Source organism: Mixophyes fleayi, chromosome 3 (genome assembly GCF_038048845.1).
Source record: "Mixophyes fleayi isolate aMixFle1 chromosome 3, aMixFle1.hap1, whole genome shotgun sequence".
NCBI lineage: Eukaryota > Metazoa > Chordata > Amphibia > Anura > Limnodynastidae > Mixophyes > Mixophyes fleayi.
Genome location: NC_134404.1, coordinates 230459781 through 230484677, shown reverse-complemented (window position 1 = coordinate 230484677; position 24897 = coordinate 230459781). Strand labels below are relative to the sequence as shown.

The following is a 24897-nucleotide window of genomic DNA, read 5'->3' as shown; positions in this document are numbered from 1 at the left end:
ACTGAGAAAAACAGATTTAAAACATATTGGTTTTAAGTAGCCAATAACACTGAAAACATAGGGCCTGGGTCATTAAGGAGAGCAAAGCATATAAAAGGAGTAACATTTGCACCTGGGCAAAACCATGTTGCATTGGAGAGGGAGGTACATTTAAAATGTGGGGACAGATTTATAGTTGAGGTAGGACATGTCCTAGATCAACTTTACATTTCAGTCTACTAATAAAGCTATCAAGTATTTGTGTGCTAGATTAAAAAACAGCCAGTATTTAATTAATGTGCAAAATAATAAACTAATTTGCACCCCTTGCATTGTAACATGGTTTGTCCCAGAGAACATTTACTCCTTTTTTGCCTTATTGACTCAGGCCCATAGTGTACATAAGTATACAAAACATAATCCTAGTTTGTTCACTTCAGAGATGTTGGATTAACATTTCTTTAATTAAATTTAAATGTTCTGATATCATACAGTTTATACAACAAAGTAAACATGGAGTAAGGATGAACACAGTTCATTAACTACTATTTTTTTTCTTTTTATTAAAGCCTGAGGTGTAGTGCTAATCTCCAGTGCTTGGTCTTAGGAGTTTGGACCCTTCCTCAAGGGGAAAGGGCCACAGCCACCAGGAGCCTTAAGGCCCCAGAAAGGGACAAGGGTCTTTAGACCCTTCTTTGTCAAAGCTAGGGGAGCCCCTTGACATCCCCAACCTATGGAGTCAAAAGGTCCCTTAAGACACTTCAGGCCAACCTCCACTGCAAGGCTCGGATGGGCCACTTTCTCCACAAGTTCAGCCGAAGCTTCCCCCTGTGAACTGGTTCTTCAGCTCCTCCCAGAAGGAGGAAAACTCTGACAACTTGGGGAGAGGGCCACCTATAAGGGACTGAACCCAAACACCTCAACATGCAACTAAATACAAGCAAATAGAAAATGTGAAAAAAGTGAGTCCATAAATAGAAAATAAAATGTGCCATGGCCAGTGGGCCCTTAGCACAGTAACTTATGTAAGACATTTATATCAACCTTTGTGCCATTGACAAAGAGATTTATTAATTATTTATTATTATCATTTATCAGTTGACTATTCTAGAGCTGGTGTCTCATTGAACTGAAGGTGAAAAATAATATAAGTATATTCTAACCAACCAGCTATATGCCATATTTCTATTCATAAAATAATTTCCACAAAATTAACAAAATGATATGTCCCCTAACAACTACTACTAAATTAATTACTTGATATTTTCATCTTAACGAGTGCATATCTGAATATTAATTGCCTCTTTATCAACTAATAGCTTAATTTCCTTAGAAAAACAACATCATGCTGTGCTTCAAAAAAAGTATAAAATCCATGGATATACAATGTTTGGGTCAGAAGGAATAATAGTTTGAATTGCAATAAAGGCCTAAAGCTGCAGCTGTTTTAGCAGCATTGTTACATATCCAAGGCCGACTTAAGCTCTGTGGGTGGCCCCAGGGCAAGTAACTGGAAACTTAATTTTCAAAATAATATACTAGTACTATTATATAATGTGTTAACAGGCATTGTGTTTGTTTTCCCTATACCAGCAGACAGATAATGTGAATTTTTTACATGTTTTTACATTAAAACTAAATATGTTTCTGAACTTCTTGAAAGACACATATTTCAATGTCATCTTTGAAATCCAGTTCAAGCAGTAAATGATTGCAATGAGCCACGAAAGACAACTTTGACTCATTGTTATTCTTAGTCTGTTCTCTATTATCTTCATCTTGGAAAAGGACAATTCACCATTTCAGTTGAAACCCACCATTACCAAGCATATTATCAGAATTTCAACATTTGGAAATGTTGCTTTCCATTTTTCTCAACAAGAATTTTGCATAAGAACAGTTCCACTGGCATTTAGCCTTCTTTGTAAAGATTCACAAGAACAGAAAAATGCACTAATTCATGACCAAGGCTATGTGCCAAATCATGAATGTCTGTATCCCCATCCAGTCTGTGCAGGTCAAGCAATTAATTCTGTTAGAGCACCAAGAAGAGAGCAGAGGGTGCCTCATGTGGTTGGGTATAATTAGTATGTTGGGCCACATGCTGTGCTAAGGCTGTGCCTAAATTCTGACTGTGCAAATTAAGGAGACTGAACTCACAAGAAATGGCAATTGCAGCCGATTTTTTGGTATATATGTTAATAATTACCTTTGCAATAAATCAATTCTAATTTGAAACTTGATTAACTGATACACTTCAACCTGGTCAAAGTACATTGAGGCTGACGCTGAGTTTGGTTTTGTGTTTAAAACGCTGATTAATTAAGGAAAGAAAATGCTGATGTGTTTCGTATTTTGTTCTAAACTGGTATGCGCATGACCATAAATGGATTATATGCCAGTGAAGGCAAGTGTATGCAATCCACCTGTGAGCGCAAAGGACATTTCCACCAGCCTACGATTTCATGGGCGGAACGGAGTGAGGAAAGGGCATATGCACATAGTCAATATACATTAAAGGCGTACCAAGCTCAAGCGAATGCAGCAGACTCCAATTCAAGCTTGGAGAGTCTCTAGGGAACATGTTTTTCTGTCGTATCATTTGCACCAGCTACAGGTCGGGTGTAAGCGCCAAGTAATAGTGATGACGGTCGTCTATACATGCTAGAACATGTGTTTGCACTCAAGAGAAACTGTAAAAATGCACTTTATGTACAGTAGGCAATAATAACATTCTGATAAATGTATTTCATGTAAAAAATAATGGGGGAAAACCAATTTTTTAAAAAAAATGTTTTAATTAATGACGATATTATTAACAGGTGACAACGGTTTATTTTTTTTTCTGTGCGTACTGCTGGGACTTTATAGTCCACATATGTATTGTACATATCCTGCAGTGTATTGTGTCAGTCTCAATACGGCAACTACCATATAGGCTGAGTGTACCTTCACCAGTATTCAACAAGAGACGTTTCTTCAGATCCGCTTGTAATTGAATTTGGACGTGCGTATGCCTGATTTTTAATACGTTCATTTTGTGTGCCTTAATGAATCAAGCCCAAAATGTATTAAAAAAGATGTCATTATGTTTATATACTGATGACTCCCTTATTTACCTCTATTATTATAGCTCCTTTTGAATTCTTTGGTGAACTCTCTTCTGACAAGTTCCAGGGCCCCAGCTTACCTTTCCCATCTGCTCCTATTTTCTTATTCACCTCACCCTTTCCTATTTTTAACAATTATGTAAAAAGATCCTCAGTGGTCAAGTTGTAAGCTTTGATTTGCTCTTCTTGAGTTATGGACATCCGTTATCTTACTTAAAATGAATTTGTCTCATGTCTAATTGTTATTTTTTATTTAAATAACTAATATCAATATTCTATATAATATATTTAAATACATATTTCAAACTTCACTATGTTTCAACTCGCACTGCTTTTTGAAAAATATTGTCGAAGTCATATAATTGGATGAACGAAAGTATATTGGTTAATATTGTTTTATCAAGCGATTGCACTCAGTATGCCACGCTACACGTAGCATACTGCGATCGCACAGTAAAATATGCACGCACACACTCGCACTACAACATTTAGTTACCGTATATACTCGAGTATAAGCCGAGTTTTCCAGCACATTTTTTGTGCTGGAAAAGCCCCCCCTCGGCTTATACTCGGGTGATGCTCCAGGACACTAATGCACGGCCGTAACGAGGATGGTGCCTGCCTCCATAGCTTCAGCCCCTAAGTTCCGCTTAAGGGCTGAAGAGAAAGAGAAAGAAAATATTAACTTACAAGTTTGGTGAGAAAAAAATCAACTTTCAAGAGCTTGGTGCCTGTTGCCGTAAGTTCCGCAGTGGAACGCATGTGCGTTCCACCGACCGGAAGTTCGGCATTTGGAACTTCCGGTCAGTGGAACGCACATGCGTTCCACTGCGGAACTTACGGCAATAGGCACCAAGCTCTTGAAAGTTGATTTTTTCTCACCAAACTTGTAAGTTAATATTTTCTTTCTCTTTCTCTTCAGCCCTTAAGTGGAACTTAAGGGCTGAAGCTATGGAGGCAGGCACCATCCTCGTTACAAAATACAATTCTGTGCCCACAGTATACTATATCCAAAGTAAAAATATGGAATATATTTAATATACGGTAATTTGTGAAAATAATATCCTGTAGCACATATATCAATGTAAATATGCAATGAAATATCAAAGTACATATAAAAAATCAGTGCATTGATAGCAAATTAAAATATTGTACAATATTATAGCAACAGATATATACCGGTAGGTTAATTACCGGTAATGACCGTACTGTAACATGCGCATAAAAACCATAAATGCGTATGCAGACATATGGATAAAGTCCAGTTATCAATAAAGGAGGCAATGTATAGATAAAAATAGAGCCAGGGTTTGAAATTCTCTATGTCTAAGCAGTACGAGAATAAGGAGATCTCCAACATGTATACTCGTTCTAATAAATAAGAAAACTGATTGATAAAACACAGCACAATCATGAATGTAGAAGTTGCTGCATGCCATCAGTAGAACTACTCGCTCATCGCTTGAGTGTTCAATAAGTATATTATTAGTTGTAGTCCTTTTAGCTTCAGTATGGTGTCCGTGGAATTGTAATCGTGCATTGTGGTCCTGGTAGGTTGAATACAGTCACCATCAACGATTGGTGGTTGTATTATCGCAAAAAAGACACAATGAAATGTCTTGTGTTGTGTGTTAACACTTCATTCCCCCATATCCCTCTAGGATTTAACAAGGGGATGTGAAATGTCTTGTTGGTATTTTCCCCCATTAACTGTATATAATGGATTACCCATATGTTGTTGTTATATCTGGAAGATGTAATTAGAAAAACACAACTCCATCATTTTACTATAATAACATTAGTACACGTGTCTCTTCTGCAAAAGTACGGTAATAAAAATTAACCTAGTAGTATGTTTTTGGAGTGTGGGAGGAAACCGGAGCACCTGGAGGAAACCCACGCAAACACAGGGAGAACATAGAAACTCCACTCATATAAGGCCATGGTTGGGAATTGAACTCATGACCCCAGTGCTGTAAGGCAGAAGTGCTAACCACTACACCACCGTGCCGTCCAGATATTCAACCCTGCATCATCACCCATCTTTCACAAACAAAGCAACCGAAAGTATGTGTGTCTTCAAGAATTTGGACTGTGCGCCAAAGCACTTAGCGGCGAGGGGTGCTGATGAGAAGCCGAGATGCCCTCACTAATTGCAATGCACACATCCTGACAGGGGGGGTCACTGTTATCTAGAGCAGCATAACTGCTGGGTGCCGCTGCTTCTAATGAATGTGCTTCCACTGTAGTGGAAGCCTGGGGTCTCAGCTGAATGTATAAAAGTAAAGTAAAAAAAAAAAAAGAAGATGAGCATAATAAAGTGCATAAAATACTAGATGTTTTTTTTTATCCTGTTAGAAATGGATCCCAGTACTTCTAATCCTGGACCAAAACAAAAACGCAGGTCATACGAAGCTGGCTTCAAACTTAAGGTTGTGTCAAGAGCAGAAGAGAGCAATAACAGTATTGCAAGTAGGGAATTTTGTGTTGACGAAAAACAAGTGAGGGAGTGGCGGAAAATGAAAGCTGACTTGGAAAAAAATTCCAAAGGCAAAAAAGGCTCGACGTGGTTTAACGACTTCATATGAAGCTCTAGAGACTGAATTGCATAAATGGGTTATAAAGTGTCGTCAAAATGGTTACTGCGTGACACGTATGGGAATTCGCTTACGTGCCCTTCAATTGGCTAAAGATGACAAATTAAAAGCACCAGGCATTGAAAATTTTGTTGCGTCAGCAGGATGGTGTACCCGCTTTATGAATAGGTTTGCCTTATGTTTGCGGCAAAGAACAAAGATTTCACAGAAGTTGCCAAAAGACCTTGAAGAGAAAGTGATGTCAATCCATTCATTCATCATAAAACAAAGAAGGATCCATAACTTTGACCTGGGAGATATTGGGAATATGGAGGAAACACCTATGACCTTTGATCTTCCTAGCAACAGAACTGTGGCAAGTTTGGGAGAAAAAACTATTTTACTCAGAACCACAGGAAATGAAAAAAACCATTTCACAGTCGTTCTGTCATGTTTGGCTAATGGAACTAAGCTGCGGCCTGTCATTATTTTTAAAAGAAAGACCTTGCCTAAAAAGGTCAAATTCCCACCACGAATTACAGTGCATGCACATATTAAAGGCTGGATGGATGAAGACGGAACAAAAAAATGGCTGGAATAAATTTGGAACGGACGTCCAGGAACAGCCTTAAAGAAAAAACCATCATTGCTAGTTTGGGATATGTTCAGAGCCCACACATCTGATGACATAAAAAAAATTGGCAAAGTCTTCTCAAGTTACTTTGGCCGTTATCCCAGGTGGGCAGCCCCTAGATGTGTGTTTAAACAAACCTTTCAAAGACCGTGTGCGAAAGATGTGGCATGAATGGATGTCATCTGGTCAAGCCCAACTGACAAAAGTTGGAAATCTGAGGAAGCCCGACATAGAATTGGTAGCAAAGTGGGTTCGTGATGCATGGGAAGAGATTCCAGAGGACATGGTGCAACGTGCCTTCAAGAAATGTGGCATTAGTAATGCTATGGATGGCAGTGAAGACAGCGCTTTGTATGAGAACGACAGCAGTGATGGTGATGACTGCGAACTCTGTGATGACGACAATGTCTATGCTGATAGCCTCACACCAGATAGAGTTGAAGCTCTGTATGGACATACAGATGATGAGGAGGAATCCAGTTTTGAAGGATTTTAACTCTTGTGTTTTAGCTTGGTTGCTGATTGAGCTAAGGTTTTTGTACTTTTAAAGTTATTGTTGATACCATATTGGTTTTGTTGACTCTTTTCCACTTACAGAGCTAGTTTACTGTTTTTCTTTGAAATAAATATTCAAAAACATTTAACCTACTGATGCCTCAATTAATGTAATTTTATTGGTATCTATTTTTATTTTTGAAATTTACCAGTTGCTGCTGCATTTCCCACCCTAGGCTTATACTCGAGTCAATAAGTTTTCCCAGTTTTTTGTGGCAAAATTAAGTGCCTCGGTTTATATTCGGGTCGACTTATACTCGCGTATATACGGTATTTATATATTTCATATTTATAATGATTACGATCCACAGTGATTTATGAGCAGATAGTATTTCGTTTATTATTAGTTTATATATTATGATTATATGTACACATTAGTGTTATTTAAGGTTCTGGTTATGTGTCATTTCTGATATCATTTTAATCCCCTATTCATCAGCAGTTGTCCGGTTCTTTCGCCGTAAAGATCGCACATTGCATACTCTAGTTAGTGATGTTAGGGAATAAATACTTAAAGTTATACTGACTGTAATGTGTAAATAGACTAGCTTAAACTGGTTTCTGGGCGGGAGAATCATCTGGAATGTTGACCCTCAGCCTTAGAGGGGGTTGTTTGAACTAGCCTATGACCTGTTTTCACTGGACCCACCTAAAGTCTGGACCTATAGAAGCAAGCCACGTCATCTGCATTGTTGTCTCTGTAACACTGAGTGTATATAATATAACTGTGCTCGCACTGGCTTCAGTCATTCTCTGACCACAGTATTCTGGAGTGAAATACTGTCCACTGGTACCTGTGGGAGCACAGCTAGCGCAAGCGATCGCAGCGGTATGTATTTATCTTTTGGTATTGGCTGTACTGTATTATAATCATGTATTGAATTGTTACATTTTGCATCTGCTAAAAAAAATTACTTTGTGCCTTGGAAACACAATACAATCGCCTATGCAATGCTTATTTGAAAAAGATAGAATTACTTTAATAATTTGGGGGCTCTGAATTGGTGGTTATGTTATTGGAAGGTATGCAACGCTTACGGATTTCGGTTCCTCACCAAAGGGTGGAAGACGCATGACATACGGGAAAGAACGCAATGTGTTCAAAACCTTTTGTTCTTTCTGTGTTGAGAAACCGAATGTCCGCTGTTGCATAATCTGAAGGAGCGCTAACTTGAATATAGGAACAAGAAAGAAAAATTTTTCTTTTTATTGTCGTTTTGCGTTTTAAAAGGTATTGCATTGCATAGTGTATGTGTACTTCTGATATTATTGCCACGTGTTTAAACAATCATGTTCATAGTCTGTTAGATATGTATAATATAATCACTTGTTAAAACCTCTGAAAAAGATATTACCATTGTTTGGGAAATCTATTTTCTGTGCAGAAAAAAAAAGGTTGTATGTGAATGGTATGCATAAAGATAAGAGAGGAGTTTGTATACTGTTGAAAAGAGACAGATAAGGGAAGAATTTGTATACTGTTAAAAAAAAGACAGACAGAGAGGTGATTTACTATTGAAAAGACATGGATATCGGCTGCTGCCTGACAAGGTGGACTGGACGGCCAAGGTTGTGTTTGAAATGAGAACACTATTTAATTAGTGAGCGGCATTTTGAGTAGCATACGGTGTTGATTTTAAGCAATATACAGTATTTTAAGTAGTATATGGTGCGGTGTTATTTTATGTAGTGTGCAGCATTTTGAGTAGCATGCGGTGTTATTTTAAGTATTATGTGGTATTTTGAGTAGCATACAGTGCAGTTTTTAAGTAATATACGGTATATTAAGTAGTATATGGTGTGGTTTTATGGTACTATGTGGTATTTTGAGTAGCATACGTTGCAGTTTTTCAGTAGTATACGGTATTGTGAGTAGTATACGGTGTATTGAAGAAGTATATGATTTGAATAAGTAGTATACAAAGTATACAGTGAAAGCAGATTTTGTTGGTAGAGCCAGGGTATCAAGGAGCTGATAGCCCTGTGGCCCACATTGATATTTCTGTGTCAGGGGTCCTCGTTTGGTGCGAGTGGACGCGGCTAGAGGAAATACGTCCAAGGCCATTAGAGATCTCTAGCGGTAGATTGTTTATAGCAAGGGGTTGAAATTGTTTGCTGGAAGGGACGGAGCACTGCGGTGTTATCTGTGTTCCGCATAAAAGGTATTGTTCAAAATAAGTGATAAACATACGCTAGAGATGGCCAATGTACTGCCTAAGGAAGGCCTTATTGGTTCAGCAAGATTTCTCATGTGTAAGAAATATGGTGCATACGCAACGGCATATTGCGACAAGTGGGTCAAGATGACCAAGGATTGTGAGAGACCTTTTCCAAAGATCGGTGGTTTCAATTCAGAGGTGTTGAATAATGTTACAGATAAAATACAGTTGATTAAACCAACAAAAGTGAGAAATAAACATAATGATTGTTTAAAATTGTGGCAAATGGAAGGCAACACGTGGCAGAGCAGCGAGTGCACAGCGGAAGTAGGCGTGCCGAAAAGCACGTGCACAGCGGAAGTAAGCGCTGAGAAACGTGGAGAACTGAGCGCACATGCGCCCTCGCAGCCAAATGCGATTGAGGTGATAAGTACAGCCAATACCAAAAATTTTAAGAATGTAACCAGTAACTTGTATCCTATAATTTACGTTAAATATAAGGTATCAAGGGAAGAAGGTGAACCCACCGTCATTTCGGCCACTGCCCATGCTAGTAACATGCAAGAGGCACCACCTGGACAAGGAAAGGGAACGGTTCCACCAGCAGGGGCAGCGGCTGAAATTGGTGAGAATAATGTAGAGAGTAATAGAAGGGGAGACATCCATTATACTGCAACAGCAATTCCAGCAACTAGTTCAGAATGTAGTGATTTAGTAGGTTTGCATCCTGCCGCACAATAGCAGTTCCCAATGAGAAGGCGGACAGAGATGGTGTGGTTCCCATAAGACATGTAGAAATGCATTGTCCATAGACTAGATCTGAACTGCGTGCAATTATGTCTGAATTCCCAGACCCTAGGAAAGATTTAGCCAAGTGTCAGAAATTTGTTAGAGATTTAGGTTATGCACTTGAGCAAACTAATAAAGATTGGCGAGTGGTGTTTAGGGCCTGTCTTCTTCCCAGTACTGATATACAAAAGTTTATTAAGGATTGTATGTTGGAGGAAGAGAAGTCCTTAACAGATGAGGATAATCAGGAAAATAATAAATGCATAATCTCTCAGTTGGCCTTATACTTTCCTGTGGTAGTGGACTGGAGTAAAATTTTCACTATCAAACAACAAGATAGTGAAAATGCAGTGGACTATTTTTCTAGAGCTCTGATAGTGATACAAATACACTGGGTTATTAGACATAAAGGATGGTGTACACTACAGGGAGGTAGCTGTTTCAGTCTTAATGGATGGCCTCAGAAAATTTGAAAACAAGGGTGCAAACTTCATTACCAAACTGGAGAGGGATCACTGTAGATGCTCTCAGGGAGTCATCTATAGAACATGATAAGAATATAAACAGAAAGAGACACTAAGTGATAGGTTAATGATGGTGAGTATCCAAACACTAGAGGGACTGCACACACAACCACAGCATAATAACACCTGGTTTAAGGAAAAGAAACAACATGAGTTGAAGAAGTGTTTCAGATGCACTAAAACGGGACACCAAGCAAAGGACTGTACAATGACAAGAGCGGAAGCAAAGAGACTTGGGCCATCTAAGGGGGAATCACACAGACACCCACAGAGACAGCGCACACAAGTCTCAGAGGCTTCTCAACAGTTACCTGTGCACCTCATAGCAGCCAATGCCTTGGGGGAGAACCATAGCCAACCCTAGAGGTTAGGTCAGACCTGTAGTCCTACAACCAGGTGGGGTAAATGTTAATCTGTGGTAAGTATCAGTGTGCAGGTTTAGAAAGAAACTGATTTAAAAGTATATTTTGTTGTTATTGCTTGTTTGTTTTATGTATCATATGTCTGCTTTCCTGATCGCTGCCCGACGGTAAAGAATGAAAACGTTTGTTTCATTTGCTGTTTAAAGATAACTATCTTGTCTTTTCTTCTCACAGATAAGGGTAGACGAAAGAAATATAGAATTAGTGCTTAAGGGGGTGGGATAGAGAAATAGAAAAATTACTTTTGAAAGACAAATTAACAATGGATCATTGGAACACTCTTTGTTATAGGCTGCAGTGAGTCATGAGAATTTGTTTGGCTGAGAATCATTATCCAAAAATGAAGTATGTACATACTTTGCTCCAAAATATCGTTTTATGTATTTCAGATAAGTATGAGTCACTAAGAGTTAATCTTTCATTTCTCTATTATAAGTCAGGAAGTCCGTTGCAAAGGTATATTGTTATGGTGATACCGAGTTCTTAATGAACAAATGACGGACGACACTGGATTGCACGGTTGATGTAAGACCCCCTAGTCAAGTATGGGGAGGGGTCATAATTTAGCGAATAGCTAAGGAGATTAGTGGAATGAATACAGCCATTTTCCCATAGTGTCCAATCCAGCTGTCATGTTTGCAGCAAAATCTCCCTTTCTGCATGTCTGTTTGTTTTCAAACCCTTGTATTCAAATCTTTGTATTCTTATTATTCGTTGCTCTCCTATTTTCTCATTCTTTACATCTATGCTAGTATCTCTCTCTCTCTCTCTTCTCTTGTATAGAGATACAAACAGATGTAGACACTGTCTCAGTAATGGGGCTAAGACATTTTTGACATAAGACGAACTCAGGGATATAAACACTAGATTGACATGAGTTACAGAAACTGTTAGGGGTTTGGTGTTATGTGTATAGAAGCTGCTAATGTTAAGCAGTAAGTTTTTTTTGTTGTGGAAATACGATGCATGTTTTTTAGATTGTATATCTGTTTTGTTTCTTTTTTTTGTTTTTTTTTGTTTCGTGCCTCCTGTACAGAAGTGTGCCTTTATATGTATGCACAAAGGGTGGAGACAGGAGATTGCTGGAGGTTAGACATACAGATATGCATCTCTGTGTAGAACATTGGAGTAGGATTTTTGCCACAAGATACGATATAATGTGAAACCCTAGAAAATGTAGAATTTTCGTGTTTTAGATTTTTTCACTGTTAGACAGACTTGTAGTGGATACTGTTATATTTGAAGAAAGTGTTATAGAGATAGACCCCTTTGCCCTTCTCACTTAGTCAAGTAGCTGAATATGGGGAACTGAAAATGGCATGTGAGTTGGCAGAGGGAAAATCGATTGATATACATTGGTCTTCAGCATTTTGCTAGTCTAGGGGGCGACGTTGAGGTGACTGAGAAAACCTTTATAGCAGTACCAGCACATAAGTAAGACACTACATAGAGGACTTTATACAGTGACACAGTTACCAACTGAAGTCGCTGCTAGTAAAGTCCACACTTACATACACGACCATACATGGCTGTCACATCTGGGCGAACATAGCTGTCAAATAGAGAGCAGGGTTTTATGTGACAGCTGACATATTTATGTTTTGTTTTGTTTTTCATTGTATTGTTTTAAAATGTGAACACACACACACACATATGCATATATATATTGGTTAATATATGAAGATTTGTGTTAACTGAAGAATAAACTGTCTGGAAGGTGAAGAGATATGGTTAGGAGTCTGGCGGACACTGGAGAGATGGACAAGTTAGACCAGAAGCTCCCAGAGTGTATCTTCCAGACCTAGCGGAGGCAGCACATGGTCTGGCTCAGCTGGGTATAGAAGGTAGGTGCAAGCTGGTAAGAGTACTGTCACTCACCGGACCGTGAGTGCCTCTTCCCGGACATTTAGGAACCGTGGCCGTCCACCATCCTGAGGGTCTGCGCATGCGCAGCCCTTTTCTATACTTCAGTGTATACCCCTTTAACTTAATTGGCAGATCAGGCAACCTCCCTATATTAAGCACCTGTGGTCACCACCACGTTGCCTGATCTTGGAGTCTCATTCCTCATGAGTCTCTGAAGGTGTTCCTGTACTACTCGTGTATTCAGCGCTGCTGATTCCTGTGGTTTCCAAACCACTTCTACTTCTGTGGTTCCATACCACTTCTACCATCAACTGTATCATCATTACTGTTTGCTCATTGCTATCCGCCGCCTCCGTGCACTCCAGCTTTTACCTCATTCACCTGCTTCTCATCAAGTCTGTTTGCTGATTTCTATCCGCTGCCTCCGTGCACTACAGTCTCCTGCTTGCAACTTGCCTGTGTTCAACATCGTGACTGCCAGCTGACTACTATCCGCTGCCTCTGTGCACTACAGTCTCCGGCTTGCAACTCGCCTGTGTTCAACATCGTGACTGCCAGCTGATTACTATCCGCTGCCTCTGTGCACTACAGTCTCCTGCTTGCAACTCGCCTGTGTTCAACATCGTGACTGCCAGCTGACTACTATCCGCTGCCTCTGTGCACTACAGTCTCCTGCTTGCAACTCGCCTGTGTTCAACATCGTGACTGCCAGCTGATTACTACCCGCTGCCTCCGTGCACTACACTCTCATCTCATCTTTGCTGTGACTTCCTCGAGACTGCCGCTTTTCATTACCATCTGCTACACTTCGTGATCTACTGCTCCTGCCCTGCGCTGCACTCCTGTTTTCCATCGCTGTTGGTTCCTGTGGTTGCTACTGGTTACCTCCGTGTGCCGCTGAGTCCTGCCGCTGTGGTCAGCGCTATCGTCCATCTCCTGCTGATCCACTCTCCACGCCTTCACGGGTTCCACTGGTCTCTACCCTCCTGTCAGCATTGGATTTGTATCTCTTCTACTACTCTCTGCTGGATCATCTCCATTCTCCTGGGTTTCCTATAAGTCCAGTTCCACCTGTTGCTGACTCCTGTGGATTCGTGTCCCTGTCGGTCTACTCACCTGTGCGCTGCACCTGCTAGACCGCTGCTTCACCTATCCAGGGACTTCCTATCCAGTCGGTCTCCAGCCGCTCAGGTACCGCTGCAATCCCATCTGACTGCTACTGCTGAACCACGGTATGCATACTTCTCATTGACTGTGCTGTGTATTGCATATCTTGCTGGACTGTGTTTGGTTCTCTCTGGAGTCTGCTATCCGCTGAGTCTATTGCCATCATTGACTGTGTTATCATTGTGCTGGACTACTTCAAGAGACTTTCTAGATTGCAGACCTGCTCAGTCATTTATATCCATATATATATCTATATTGTGCATATCACTGTGGATCGTGTATAAGGTGCCTGTGTATATCCTGTGTTGCAGTCTTTCCCTGTGCACCTCCTCACATATATATTCAGTGGTACAACTTGCTGATGTCAGACCACTGATCCCTGTTTCCGGTATCACCTGTTCCATTATCCTCTCACATAGCAGTGGTACAACTTGCTACCGCAGACCACTGACTACCTGGATACTTCCACCTGGATTCCATTCCTTCACTCAGACAGCGGTACAACTTGCTACCCGCAGACCGCTGACTCTCATCACCTCCTTGCTTCTGTTGGACATTCCTCCTCACTATAGCAGTGGTACAACTTGCTATCGCAGACCACTGACTACCTTCACGTGTCTTTGTCCATACAGTTCCTTGTGTATCATTACCTCATTATTACCAGTGTTGCTAGTCATAGACTTTCCTGAGCATCTCATCGGCCATCATTTCATGTTCCGTGATCACCCAGCTACCAGAGTACCCTATTACCATCTACATTGCTCTGGTAAGCCTACCATCTGGTGATTCCTGGGTAAAGACTCCTAGTGCCCGTGACAGTAAGATCAGGCCATGACAGACCCAGATGTGGAACCTACCGCCAAAGAGATGCTGCAACATCTGGTTAGCCGTGTGGAGCAACAGGATGCCCGCCAACAGCTGTTAGTTCAGTGTTATCAGTCATTAACCTCCCAAGGAACATCTGGACAGACTGTGACAGCTACTACTGAAGCTCCTGTGCTTTCCTCTGTTTCCCCATTGCCATCCCAGGTGTCTATAGCTTCCACGCTTCACCTGCCTACTCCGTCAAAGTACGATGGAGACCCCAAAACTTGTAGGGGTTTCCTTAACCAATGTTCAGTCCATTTTGAGCTCCAACCTCAAAATTTTTCTACCCATCGTTCCAGAGTGGCCTATCTTATCTCTTTGTTTTCAGGACAAGCCCTGGCTTGGGCCTCCCCTCTGTGGGAGAGGAACGATCCAATATTACAAGATAGTGCCAAATTCATTTCTATATTCCGAAGTGTCTTCGATGAACCAGGTCGTGTGACCTCCGCTGCTTCCAGCATCCTCCGTCTGCGACAAGGATCTCATACTGTAGGCCAGTACGTCATTCAATTTAGGATCTTAGCCTCTGAACTTCAGTGGAACACTGAAGCCCTAGTTGCTGCCTTCTGGCAGGGGCTTTCCGATAAAATTAAAGATGCACTGACTACCCAAGAGCTTCCTTCGTCACTTGAAAATTTGATCTCTCTATGCCATCGTGTTGATATGAGATTTCGTGAAAGAGAGGCTGAGAAAACGACTTCTGCTAAAGCACCTTTTCGCTCTAACCCTCAATTTCGTCCAGTGTCACCTGCTGTGATTCCCATGGAGATAGGACGTTCCAAGTTATCTTCTGAAGAGAGGAAACGAAGAGTCAAGAATAGACTCTGTATCTATTGTGCTGATTCCACTCATGTCCTCAGCTCCTGCCCTAAGAGATCGGGAAATGCCAGGCCCTAACTAGTTCTGGAGAGGTGAAGTTAGGGTCCCTGGAGTCCTCTCCATCGTCTATGAAATCTAAAGTCTGCGCTTTTGATGTGACTATTTCCTTTGCTACCAAAACCTTTGAGTCACAGGCATTGATTGATTCCGGAGCAGCAGGAAATTTTATTTCCAAATCGTTAGTTAATCAATGGTCTCTACCAATGACTACCTTAAAAACTCCCATTACTGTGACGGCTATCGATGGATCACGTCTCATCAACGGTCTCATCACCCAAAGTACGTCTCCAGTAACCCTTCAGATTGGTGCTCTGCATCATGAAGAGATATCGTTTTTAATTCTTCCTGTTACGACAAGTCCGATTGTCCTAGGCCTTCCATGGCTTCAGTGTCACTCTCCCCAGATTGACTGGCGCACCCCTCAAGTCACGTCTTGGGGGCCTGAATGTCACCATCATTGCCTTTCCCAAGTCATTCCTCTCAAGGTACAGCAAGCTTCCATCTCAGCTATTTCACCGGGACTCCCTCCTCAATATGCTTCATTTACCGATGTTTTTGATAAAGCTCAGTCTGAACGTCTTCCTCCTCATCGTTCTTGGGATTGTCCGATTGATCTTCTTCCTGGCAAGACTCCTCCCAGGGGCCGGGTCTATCCACTCTCGTTACCTGAAACTCAAGCTACATCTGAATATATACGGGAGAACCTCCAGCGTGGGTTCATTCGACCTTCCACCTCGCCCGCTGGAGCTGGGTTCTTCTTTGTCAAAAAGAAGGATGGATCATTACGCCCTTGTATAGATTTTCGTGGACTCAATGCCATTACTATCAAGAATCGGTATCCCATTCCGTTGATCACTGAGCTATTTGACCGCATCAAGGGAGCCCGTATTTTTACTAAGTTGGATCTTCGTGGTGCCTACAATTTAATCAGAATCCGTTCCGGTGACGAATGGAAGACAGCGTTTAACACCAGAGACGGGCATTACGAATATCTGGTAATGCCTTTCGGGCTATGTAATGCCCCCGCTGTTTTTCAAGGCTTCATCAATGAGATTTTTCGGGACTTATTATATGTATGTGTCGTCGTCTACCTGGACGACATATTGATTTTTTCACAGGACCTGCCTTCCCACCACCAACATGTGGCAGAAGTCCTCTCCAGGCTACGAAAAAATTCATTGTTCTGTAAATTAGAAAAATGTTCATTTGAATTACCCCAGATTCCATTCTTGGGGTATATTGTTTCCGGAGTTGGTCTGAAGATGGATCCTGACAAAGTAAATGCTGTACTACATTGGCCCCAGCCAACTACTCTTCGTGCCATCCAGCGTTTTTTAGGTTTTGCCAATTACTATAGACGCTTCATTCAAGACTTTTCTTCCATTGCATCTCCTATTGTGGCCCTGACTCGAAAAGGGGCTAATCCTAAGCAATGGTCTACTGAGGCTATTCAAGCCTTTCAAACATTAAAAGAGTCCTTCTCTTCGGCTCCAATCCTTCGTCAGCCTGATGTGACACTCCCTTTTTTCCTAGAAGTAGATGCCTCTAATGTGGGCTTAGGAGCTATTCTCTCCCAACGCTCGGAACAGCAAAAATTCCACCCTTGTGCCTTCTATTCTCGGGGTCTCCTACCCGCAGAGAAGAATTATACCATCGGAGACAAGGAATTACTGGCTATCAAAGCCGCATTAGAGGAATGGAGATACTTGTTGGAGGGAGCTCGCCATCCGGTGACGATCTTCACGGATCATAAGAACTTGTCATATCTCCAGTCTGCCCAATGCTTGAACCCTCGTCAAGCAAGATGGTCTCTTTTCTTTTCCCGTTTTGAATTAATAATTACCTTCAAACCAGCTGCTAAGAACAAAAAAGCTGATGCCTTATCTAGAGCCTTTGTTACGTCCTCTGATATGGAAGAGGTTTCCAACCATACCATTCTAGATCCCAAATGTATCTCACTGGCTGCTTCATCCACCAAAACGCTACCATTTGGGAAGACCCTCGTGCCTCCTACTTTAAGGAGGAAAATCCTTTCGTGGTTCCATGCCTCTCGTTTTTCTGGACACGCCGGTGAACACAAGACTTTTGAGATCCTCTCTCGAAGTTACTGGTGGCCTTCAATGAGGAGAGACGTCAAAGAGTTCATTGCTTCCTGTGAATTATGTTCGCAATTCAAATCCTCCCGCAGAACCCCAGCAGGGTTGCTGCGACCACTACCCATTCCGTCCAAACCATGGACCCATATTAGTATGGATTTCGTTACTGACTTACCACCTAGTAAGAACCATAACACTATTTGGGTGGTAGTGGACAGATTTTCGAAGATGGCTCATTTCATCCCTCTGTCTGGTTTGCCTTCCTCGTCTATCCTGGCTGAACATTTCATTAAAGAGATCTTCCGTATCCATGGATGTCCATCTGAGATTGTGTCTGATAGAGGAGTACAATTCGTGTCCAGATTCTGGAGAGCCCTTTGTAAAACCTTGGGCATACGATTAGCACTCTCATCTTCTTACCATCCACAATCCAATGGACAAACCGAACGTGTCAATCAAGATCTTGAGACTTTTATAAGGATATTTTCATCAGCCAATCAAGACAACTGGGTAGAGTTACTCCCTTGGGCTGAGTTCGCCCATAACAACATGTACCATGAGTCATCATCCAAAACTCCATTCTTTGTGGTCTACGGTCACCATCCGTCTTTTCCGGAATTTCCTGCCCTCCCGCCCACCCAAGTCCCTGCGGTGGAAACTGTTTGTCAGACCTTTAAAAATATCTGGTCTCAGGTCAGAACCTGTTTAAAGAAGACATCTGTCAAATACAAATCTTTCGCTGATAAGAAGAGGCGGGCTATTCCACCACTAAAAATTGGAGATCGTGTCTGGTTATCCACAAAAAATATTCGTTTGAAGGTTCCATCCATGAAATTCGCCCCTCGTTTTATTGGTCCATATAGGATCATTCAAGTTATCAATCCAGTATGTGTGAAACTCCTTCTTCCTAAGAGTCTTCGGATTTCTAATGCCTTCCATGTATCTTTGCTCAAACCTCTTATTATCAACCGTTTCTCAACTCCTCCCTCAGCTCCGCAGCCAGTTCAAGTTCATCAGGAGGAGGATTTCGAGATTACCGAGGTACTAGATGCAAAAATTTCGCGAGGAGTCCTCCACTTCCTCGTTCATTGGAAGGGCTTTGGTCCTGAGGAGCGCTCTTGGATCAAAGCTGAAGATCTTAATGCTCCTGCCCTTTTGAAGAAGTTTTACTCCAAAAATCCGGACAAGCCCGGTTCCAGGCGTTCTGTGCCCACCTTTAAAAGGGGGGGTACTGTCACTCACCGGACCGTGAGTGCCTCTTCCCGGACATTTAGGAACCGTGGCCGTCCACCATCCTGAGGGTCTGCGCATGCGCAGCCCTTTTCTATACTTCAGTGTATACCCCTTTAACTTAATTGGCAGATCAGGCAACCTCCCTATATTAAGCACCTGTGGTCACCACCACGTTGCCTGATCTTGGAGTCTCATTCCTCATGAGTCTCTGAAGGTGTTCCTGTACTACTCGTGTATTCAGCGCTGCTGATTCCTGTGGTTTCCAAACCACTTCTACTTCTGTGGTTCCATACCACTTCTACCATCAACTGTATCATCATTACTGTTTGCTCATTGCTATCCGCCGCCTCCGTGCACTCCAGCTTTTACCTCATTCACCTGCTTCTCATCAAGTCTGTTTGCTGATTTCTATCCGCTGCCTCCGTGCACTACAGTCTCCTGCTTGCAACTTGCCTGTGTTCAACATCGTGACTGCCAGCTGACTACTATCCGCTGCCTCTGTGCACTACAGTCTCCGGCTTGCAACTCGCCTGTGTTCAACATCGTGACTGCCAGCTGATTACTATCCGCTGCCTCTGTGCACTACAGTCTCCTGCTTGCAACTCGCCTGTGTTCAACATCGTGACTGCCAGCTGACTACTATCCGCTGCCTCTGTGCACTACAGTCTCCTGCTTGCAACTCGCCTGTGTTCAACATCGTGACTGCCAGCTGATTACTACCCGCTGCCTCCGTGCACTACACTCTCATCTCATCTTTGCTGTGACTTCCTCGAGACTGCCGCTTTTCATTACCATCTGCTACACTTCGTGATCTACTGCTCCTGCCCTGCGCTGCACTCCTGTTTTCCATCGCTGTTGGTTCCTGTGGTTGCTACTGGTTACCTCCGTGTGCCGCTGAGTCCTGCCGCTGTGGTCAGCGCTATCGTCCATCTCCTGCTGATCCACTCTCCACGCCTTCACGGGTTCCACTGGTCTCTACCCTCCTGTCAGCATTGGATTTGTATCTCTTCTACTACTCTCTGCTGGATCATCTCCATTCTCCTGGGTTTCCTATAAGTCCAGTTCCACCTGTTGCTGACTCCTGTGGATTCGTGTCCCTGTCGGTCTACTCACCTGTGCGCTGCACCTGCTAGACCGCTGCTTCACCTATCCAGGGACTTCCTATCCAGTCGGTCTCCAGCCGCTCAGGTACCGCTGCAATCCCATCTGACTGCTACTGCTGAACCACGGTATGCATACTTCTCATTGACTGTGCTGTGTATTGCATATCTTGCTGGACTGTGTTTGGTTCTCTCTGGAGTCTGCTATCCGCTGAGTCTATTGCCATCATTGACTGTGTTATCATTGTGCTGGACTACTTCAAGAGACTTTCTAGATTGCAGACCTGCTCAGTCATTTATATCCATATATATATCTATATTGTGCATATCACTGTGGATCGTGTATAAGGTGCCTGTGTATATCCTGTGTTGCAGTCTTTCCCTGTGCACCTCCTCACATATATATTCAGTGGTACAACTTGCTGATGTCAGACCACTGATCCCTGTTTCCGGTATCACCTGTTCCATTATCCTCTCACATAGCAGTGGTACAACTTGCTACCGCAGACCACTGACTACCTGGATACTTCCACCTGGATTCCATTCCTTCACTCAGACAGCGGTACAACTTGCTACCCGCAGACCGCTGACTCTCATCACCTCCTTGCTTCTGTTGGACATTCCTCCTCACTATAGCAGTGGTACAACTTGCTATCGCAGACCACTGACTACCTTCACGTGTCTTTGTCCATACAGTTCCTTGTGTATCATTACCTCATTATTACCAGTGTTGCTAGTCATAGACTTTCCTGAGCATCTCATCGGCCATCATTTCATGTTCCGTGATCACCCAGCTACCAGAGTACCCTATTACCATCTACATTGCTCTGGTAAGCCTACCATCTGGTGATTCCTGGGTAAAGACTCCTAGTGCCCGTGACAAGTACATTGGGGTGCACCAGACGTTTCTTCTCAAGCCAGTAGGATGGCAACGTCCTATCTTGATTAAGAGAATGTCAGGAAGATGATACCAATAGAGCCATCCCATATCCCTCCTGCAGATGGGTTTTTCTCCAGGGTAAAACAAATCTAAGTCATCCAATTACCACCTTGCAGGATTCTCAAGTATACACTAGTGTACCAATGAAATATGTCTGGGTAAAGGTGTATTGAAATGTGTCTAATGTATTACTGTGTCATACTCAAAACTTTTGTTATTCAATGTAATAGCCCTAGAGTCATAATAGGTGATAGGGGTATTCATGTTATTGATAATGAATGTGTAATGTATGAGTAGTGGTAACAAATTACATACTTTTGATTAAGCCACAAACCAGTGTGAACATAAAGTAACGGTACTAGGTAGAACGAATTGAATAGAATGAGAGTTGGAACTTGATTGAAGTGGCTGATAGCTTTAGCCACCAGTCCTCCCGACTATCGAGATCACTCCTGGGCTGCCTCTTAACCGGTTGACTTTTGAAATGTTTTGACCCCTCTTGGGATGAGTTTGTAACTGAGAGACTAGTCTAGACTTTGAGAGGAGAGGTAAATAGTGAGACAACAACCGAGAACGTTCTAAACACTGTTTCCTGAAAAGTTACACTAACTGTCAGGATGTTGGACCGGGAGAGTAAGTTGTGGAACAGTAATTTCCTAGGCTCAGGTTATTTGACAGACAGGTACCAGGTGTAGGCTACCAGCATCCCGACTTCAAGGGTAGCAGAGACACACTGGTGCCCATTTCACCCACTGCAGAGGAGTCAACACCCAGAGAAGAGTCCAAGTGCACTCATGAATCTGTTCTGGGAGGCTTCGAATGCAGTTAGTAGCACCTGAGCCAAAGGCTGAGACAGTTGTCCAGCATGATGTTGTAGTTTTTCCTGTTCTGTGTTTCTCTCGTCTCATTCTCTTTTCAGGACGGTCAATTCTTTTAATTATTGACAGGTGACAGAGGCTAGTTCAGGTAATGATATTGAGGTATTGGGGATGAAGGAGAAGTTGGTAGCACAATCGGTCCAGCCAATTACTCAATTCAATTCAGGGGTAAAAGAAAATTTGGAAACCTTGGAGCTTGGAGAAAGTGTGAGGGGCTATTGTCTTAGTAGTATTACATCCGTAAGTACATTGACCCCATAGTTGAAGAGAGGTACATCCAACGATGCCAGTCCAGTAATATTCAGGCTTGAGCAGGCATCCTTGAGAATGATTATCATTCTTGGGTGGGTATGGTTGTAGACCAAAAAGTGCTGGGTGTGCTCTCACATGCCTCAGTGGTTATATCAAGTAGGACTAGTTCTGTTTCCACTAAATATTCCTGAGGCACCCGAATTATGGGTGGGAGGTCACTAGGGGAAAAGTAAAACAGCTAGGTCCCTTAGTCTAGAGTCTCCCAATGTTTGGCAAGCTGATCACTGTTTCACGTACAAAGAAACTTGAGTATTGGGAGACTGGGAAGAACCAGCAGACAATAGCCCGCCCCACAAGTGTTGAAGAAAGGAAATGTCGATATTATTGGAATGTATATTGTAACTTAGGTTTATTATGTTATTGGTGAACGTGAAATGTCGTCTGAGCTTAAAGACCTGTGTTGGTCGGATGAACCTGTTAGACATAAACAACTGTAGTAGAGTATTCTGTATTGATGATACATGTTCTATTGAACTCTGTACCCCTACAAATAATGAATTACATGTTTTATTGTACCCTTGAGGGGCATACAAAAAAGGTTATCTCCAAGCTCCAGAGGTATACGGTCTATAGTAAAAGAAGAAATTGTTTTGAGGATTAAGACTCTCTCTTATGATAACTTGTTTAGATCTACAGACAGCATGGTCATACACCAAGGGGGACTTGCATTACAGAGCAATTAAACGTGGTACTGAGATCCTGCATATAAAATCTTTAAGGTGATAGTTTATTATAAAATCAAAGGGTGGAACTGTCAAAGTCGTATAATTAGATGAACAAAAGTATATTGGTTAATATTGTTTTATTGTGCGATTGCACTCAGTATGCCACGCTACACGTGGCATACTGCAATCGCACGGTAAAATACGCACGCACACACTCGCACTACAACATTTAGTTATTTATATATTTCATATTTATAATGATTCCGATTCACAGTGATTTATGAGCAGATACAGGCTGGCACTTGCATAACTACAATCACTAGCATGCCCTGGTATCCAGGGCCACTGGAAGCTGTTGAGCAACAAGAAAAAAATACTATTAAATAAAAACACTTCCACAGTCATATAACATTTTATTAAAATAAATACTCTCCCTCACACCTTCTTTTTGCAATTTATTACAAACCTACATACATGGATGGGTTCCTCTTCTGTCTTCCAGCTGTTAATCCATTTAGAAAGAAAAACCTATAGACAACACATTGTGCTCTGTCAAGAGCCCCATTGCAAATGACAAGCCTTCCGGTTTGAGAGTAACTAGCCAAACAACACGGTATCGCTCTGACTGTTCAAAGGGTACAAAAGCCTCTCTGATTGGTTAAGAGTGACTGAAGTCCATGTTGACTTTAGGCACAATGAAGTACAGTAATACAATGTAGGTAACTGATAATTTCTCTTTAGTGTAGTCAACCTGCACATTCCCTTCCCCTCCCCCCGTTCCACCTCTGTAGATGGAAGATAAGAGTAAGATGCACCGGGATCTTCATATAAACGTAAGCATACATATTTTAGTGCACATATGCATTATGTAGAAGCATATTTTACACCTAACAAACGGATGTAGATCTTACGCAGCACGAATGGCTTTTGCAACTTATATGTTCACGCCTTACATAAAACTGCATTTGAATAATATAATTTAAAATTACAGAATATAAAAACAAATAGGAAACCCTCTTTTCAAATGGATGTTTGTGTTGCTTTAAGCTGAGTAATAGGCCTAAGGTACAGTAGGTACCTTTTCTTGAAGGTTACTGAAATGAGGTTGACAAGATTGACAAGGTGGTAACCTTTTCTGTATTTTCTCTGTAGGAACACAAATAACTCCAGTTACCATTGATCCTTCCTTGGCACATTTCAAAAGCAATCCTTCCCTTAATTCCTCTAATTGCAGAAGAATAGTACACTGAGTTGAAAGAACTGTTGATTAATGCCAATGAGTCATTGGAGGAGCATCAATAAAACATTGAGCTTTTATTCAGTTCAACTTTGCAGTCAAGTTCCGAATCTATTACTTTGTATGCTAAAGTGATATTGCCTCTATATTAAAGAAGTTTGGTCAAAGGAAGCAACAGTCTGAATCTTAATGGGAAGAAAATAACACATGGACTATAAGCTAATGAGTGTGAAGTCAAAAGTATAATTAACATGAATGCAAGTTGGAGTAGTAGCAGAATTATGTAAATAAATTAGTCATACTTAATATTTTTGCATTACATTTTACTTTTGATACTGATACTTTTTAATTGTCATTAACATTTTTCTTTATACAACAAATACATAAACTGTCAAAAGACGAGCTTTAAAAATCATGGTGCTTAAATCATAACCTAAAATTTACGAACTACTATGAATTTATGGTGGTTATATGGATGTTGGACTGCAGGCGTTTTTAGCCATTTTCATTTTCCCTAATAATAATAATAAATTAGGTTCACACTATCTATGAATTATTTTTAAGAAGTTGTCTTGTACAAAAGAATGCAAATTTTGTTTAAAGAGGGATCAGGCGTGGTACTATTAACACTGAGGCTGGAAGCAAGGTCTGGCACTGGAATAGTCAGTAAAAAATAGGTCCAATTTTCGTCAGTCAGTTGTTGAATGATTTATTAAACCGTTAAAGTTTATAACAACCATATTTGTAATTCAGTATTTTAAAGAGGTGTACCTGGCAGTAGTTTGGGGTGAGATACCTTCCATTGTGTTTAGCAATGTCACCCATTATATGCATAGCCTTGTCTTTCTTTTTGCGGATCAGCAGCCAGCGTGGGGACTCAGGGATGAACCTGTAAATATAATATACAGG

At 41.6% G+C, this 24897-nt stretch overlaps 1 protein-coding gene across 1 annotated transcript in view; it reads right to left on the bottom strand.

Moving 5' to 3' along the window:
* SLC22A3 (solute carrier family 22 member 3) overlaps positions 1-24897 on the bottom strand; it is a 201946-nt gene that overhangs the window by 57609 nt on the left and 119440 nt on the right. The window contains exon 5 of the mRNA XM_075203271.1: positions 24760-24877. Within this exon, the coding sequence (XP_075059372.1) occupies positions 24760-24877 (118 nt within the window). The remainder of the gene's footprint in view (positions 1-24759; positions 24878-24897) is intronic.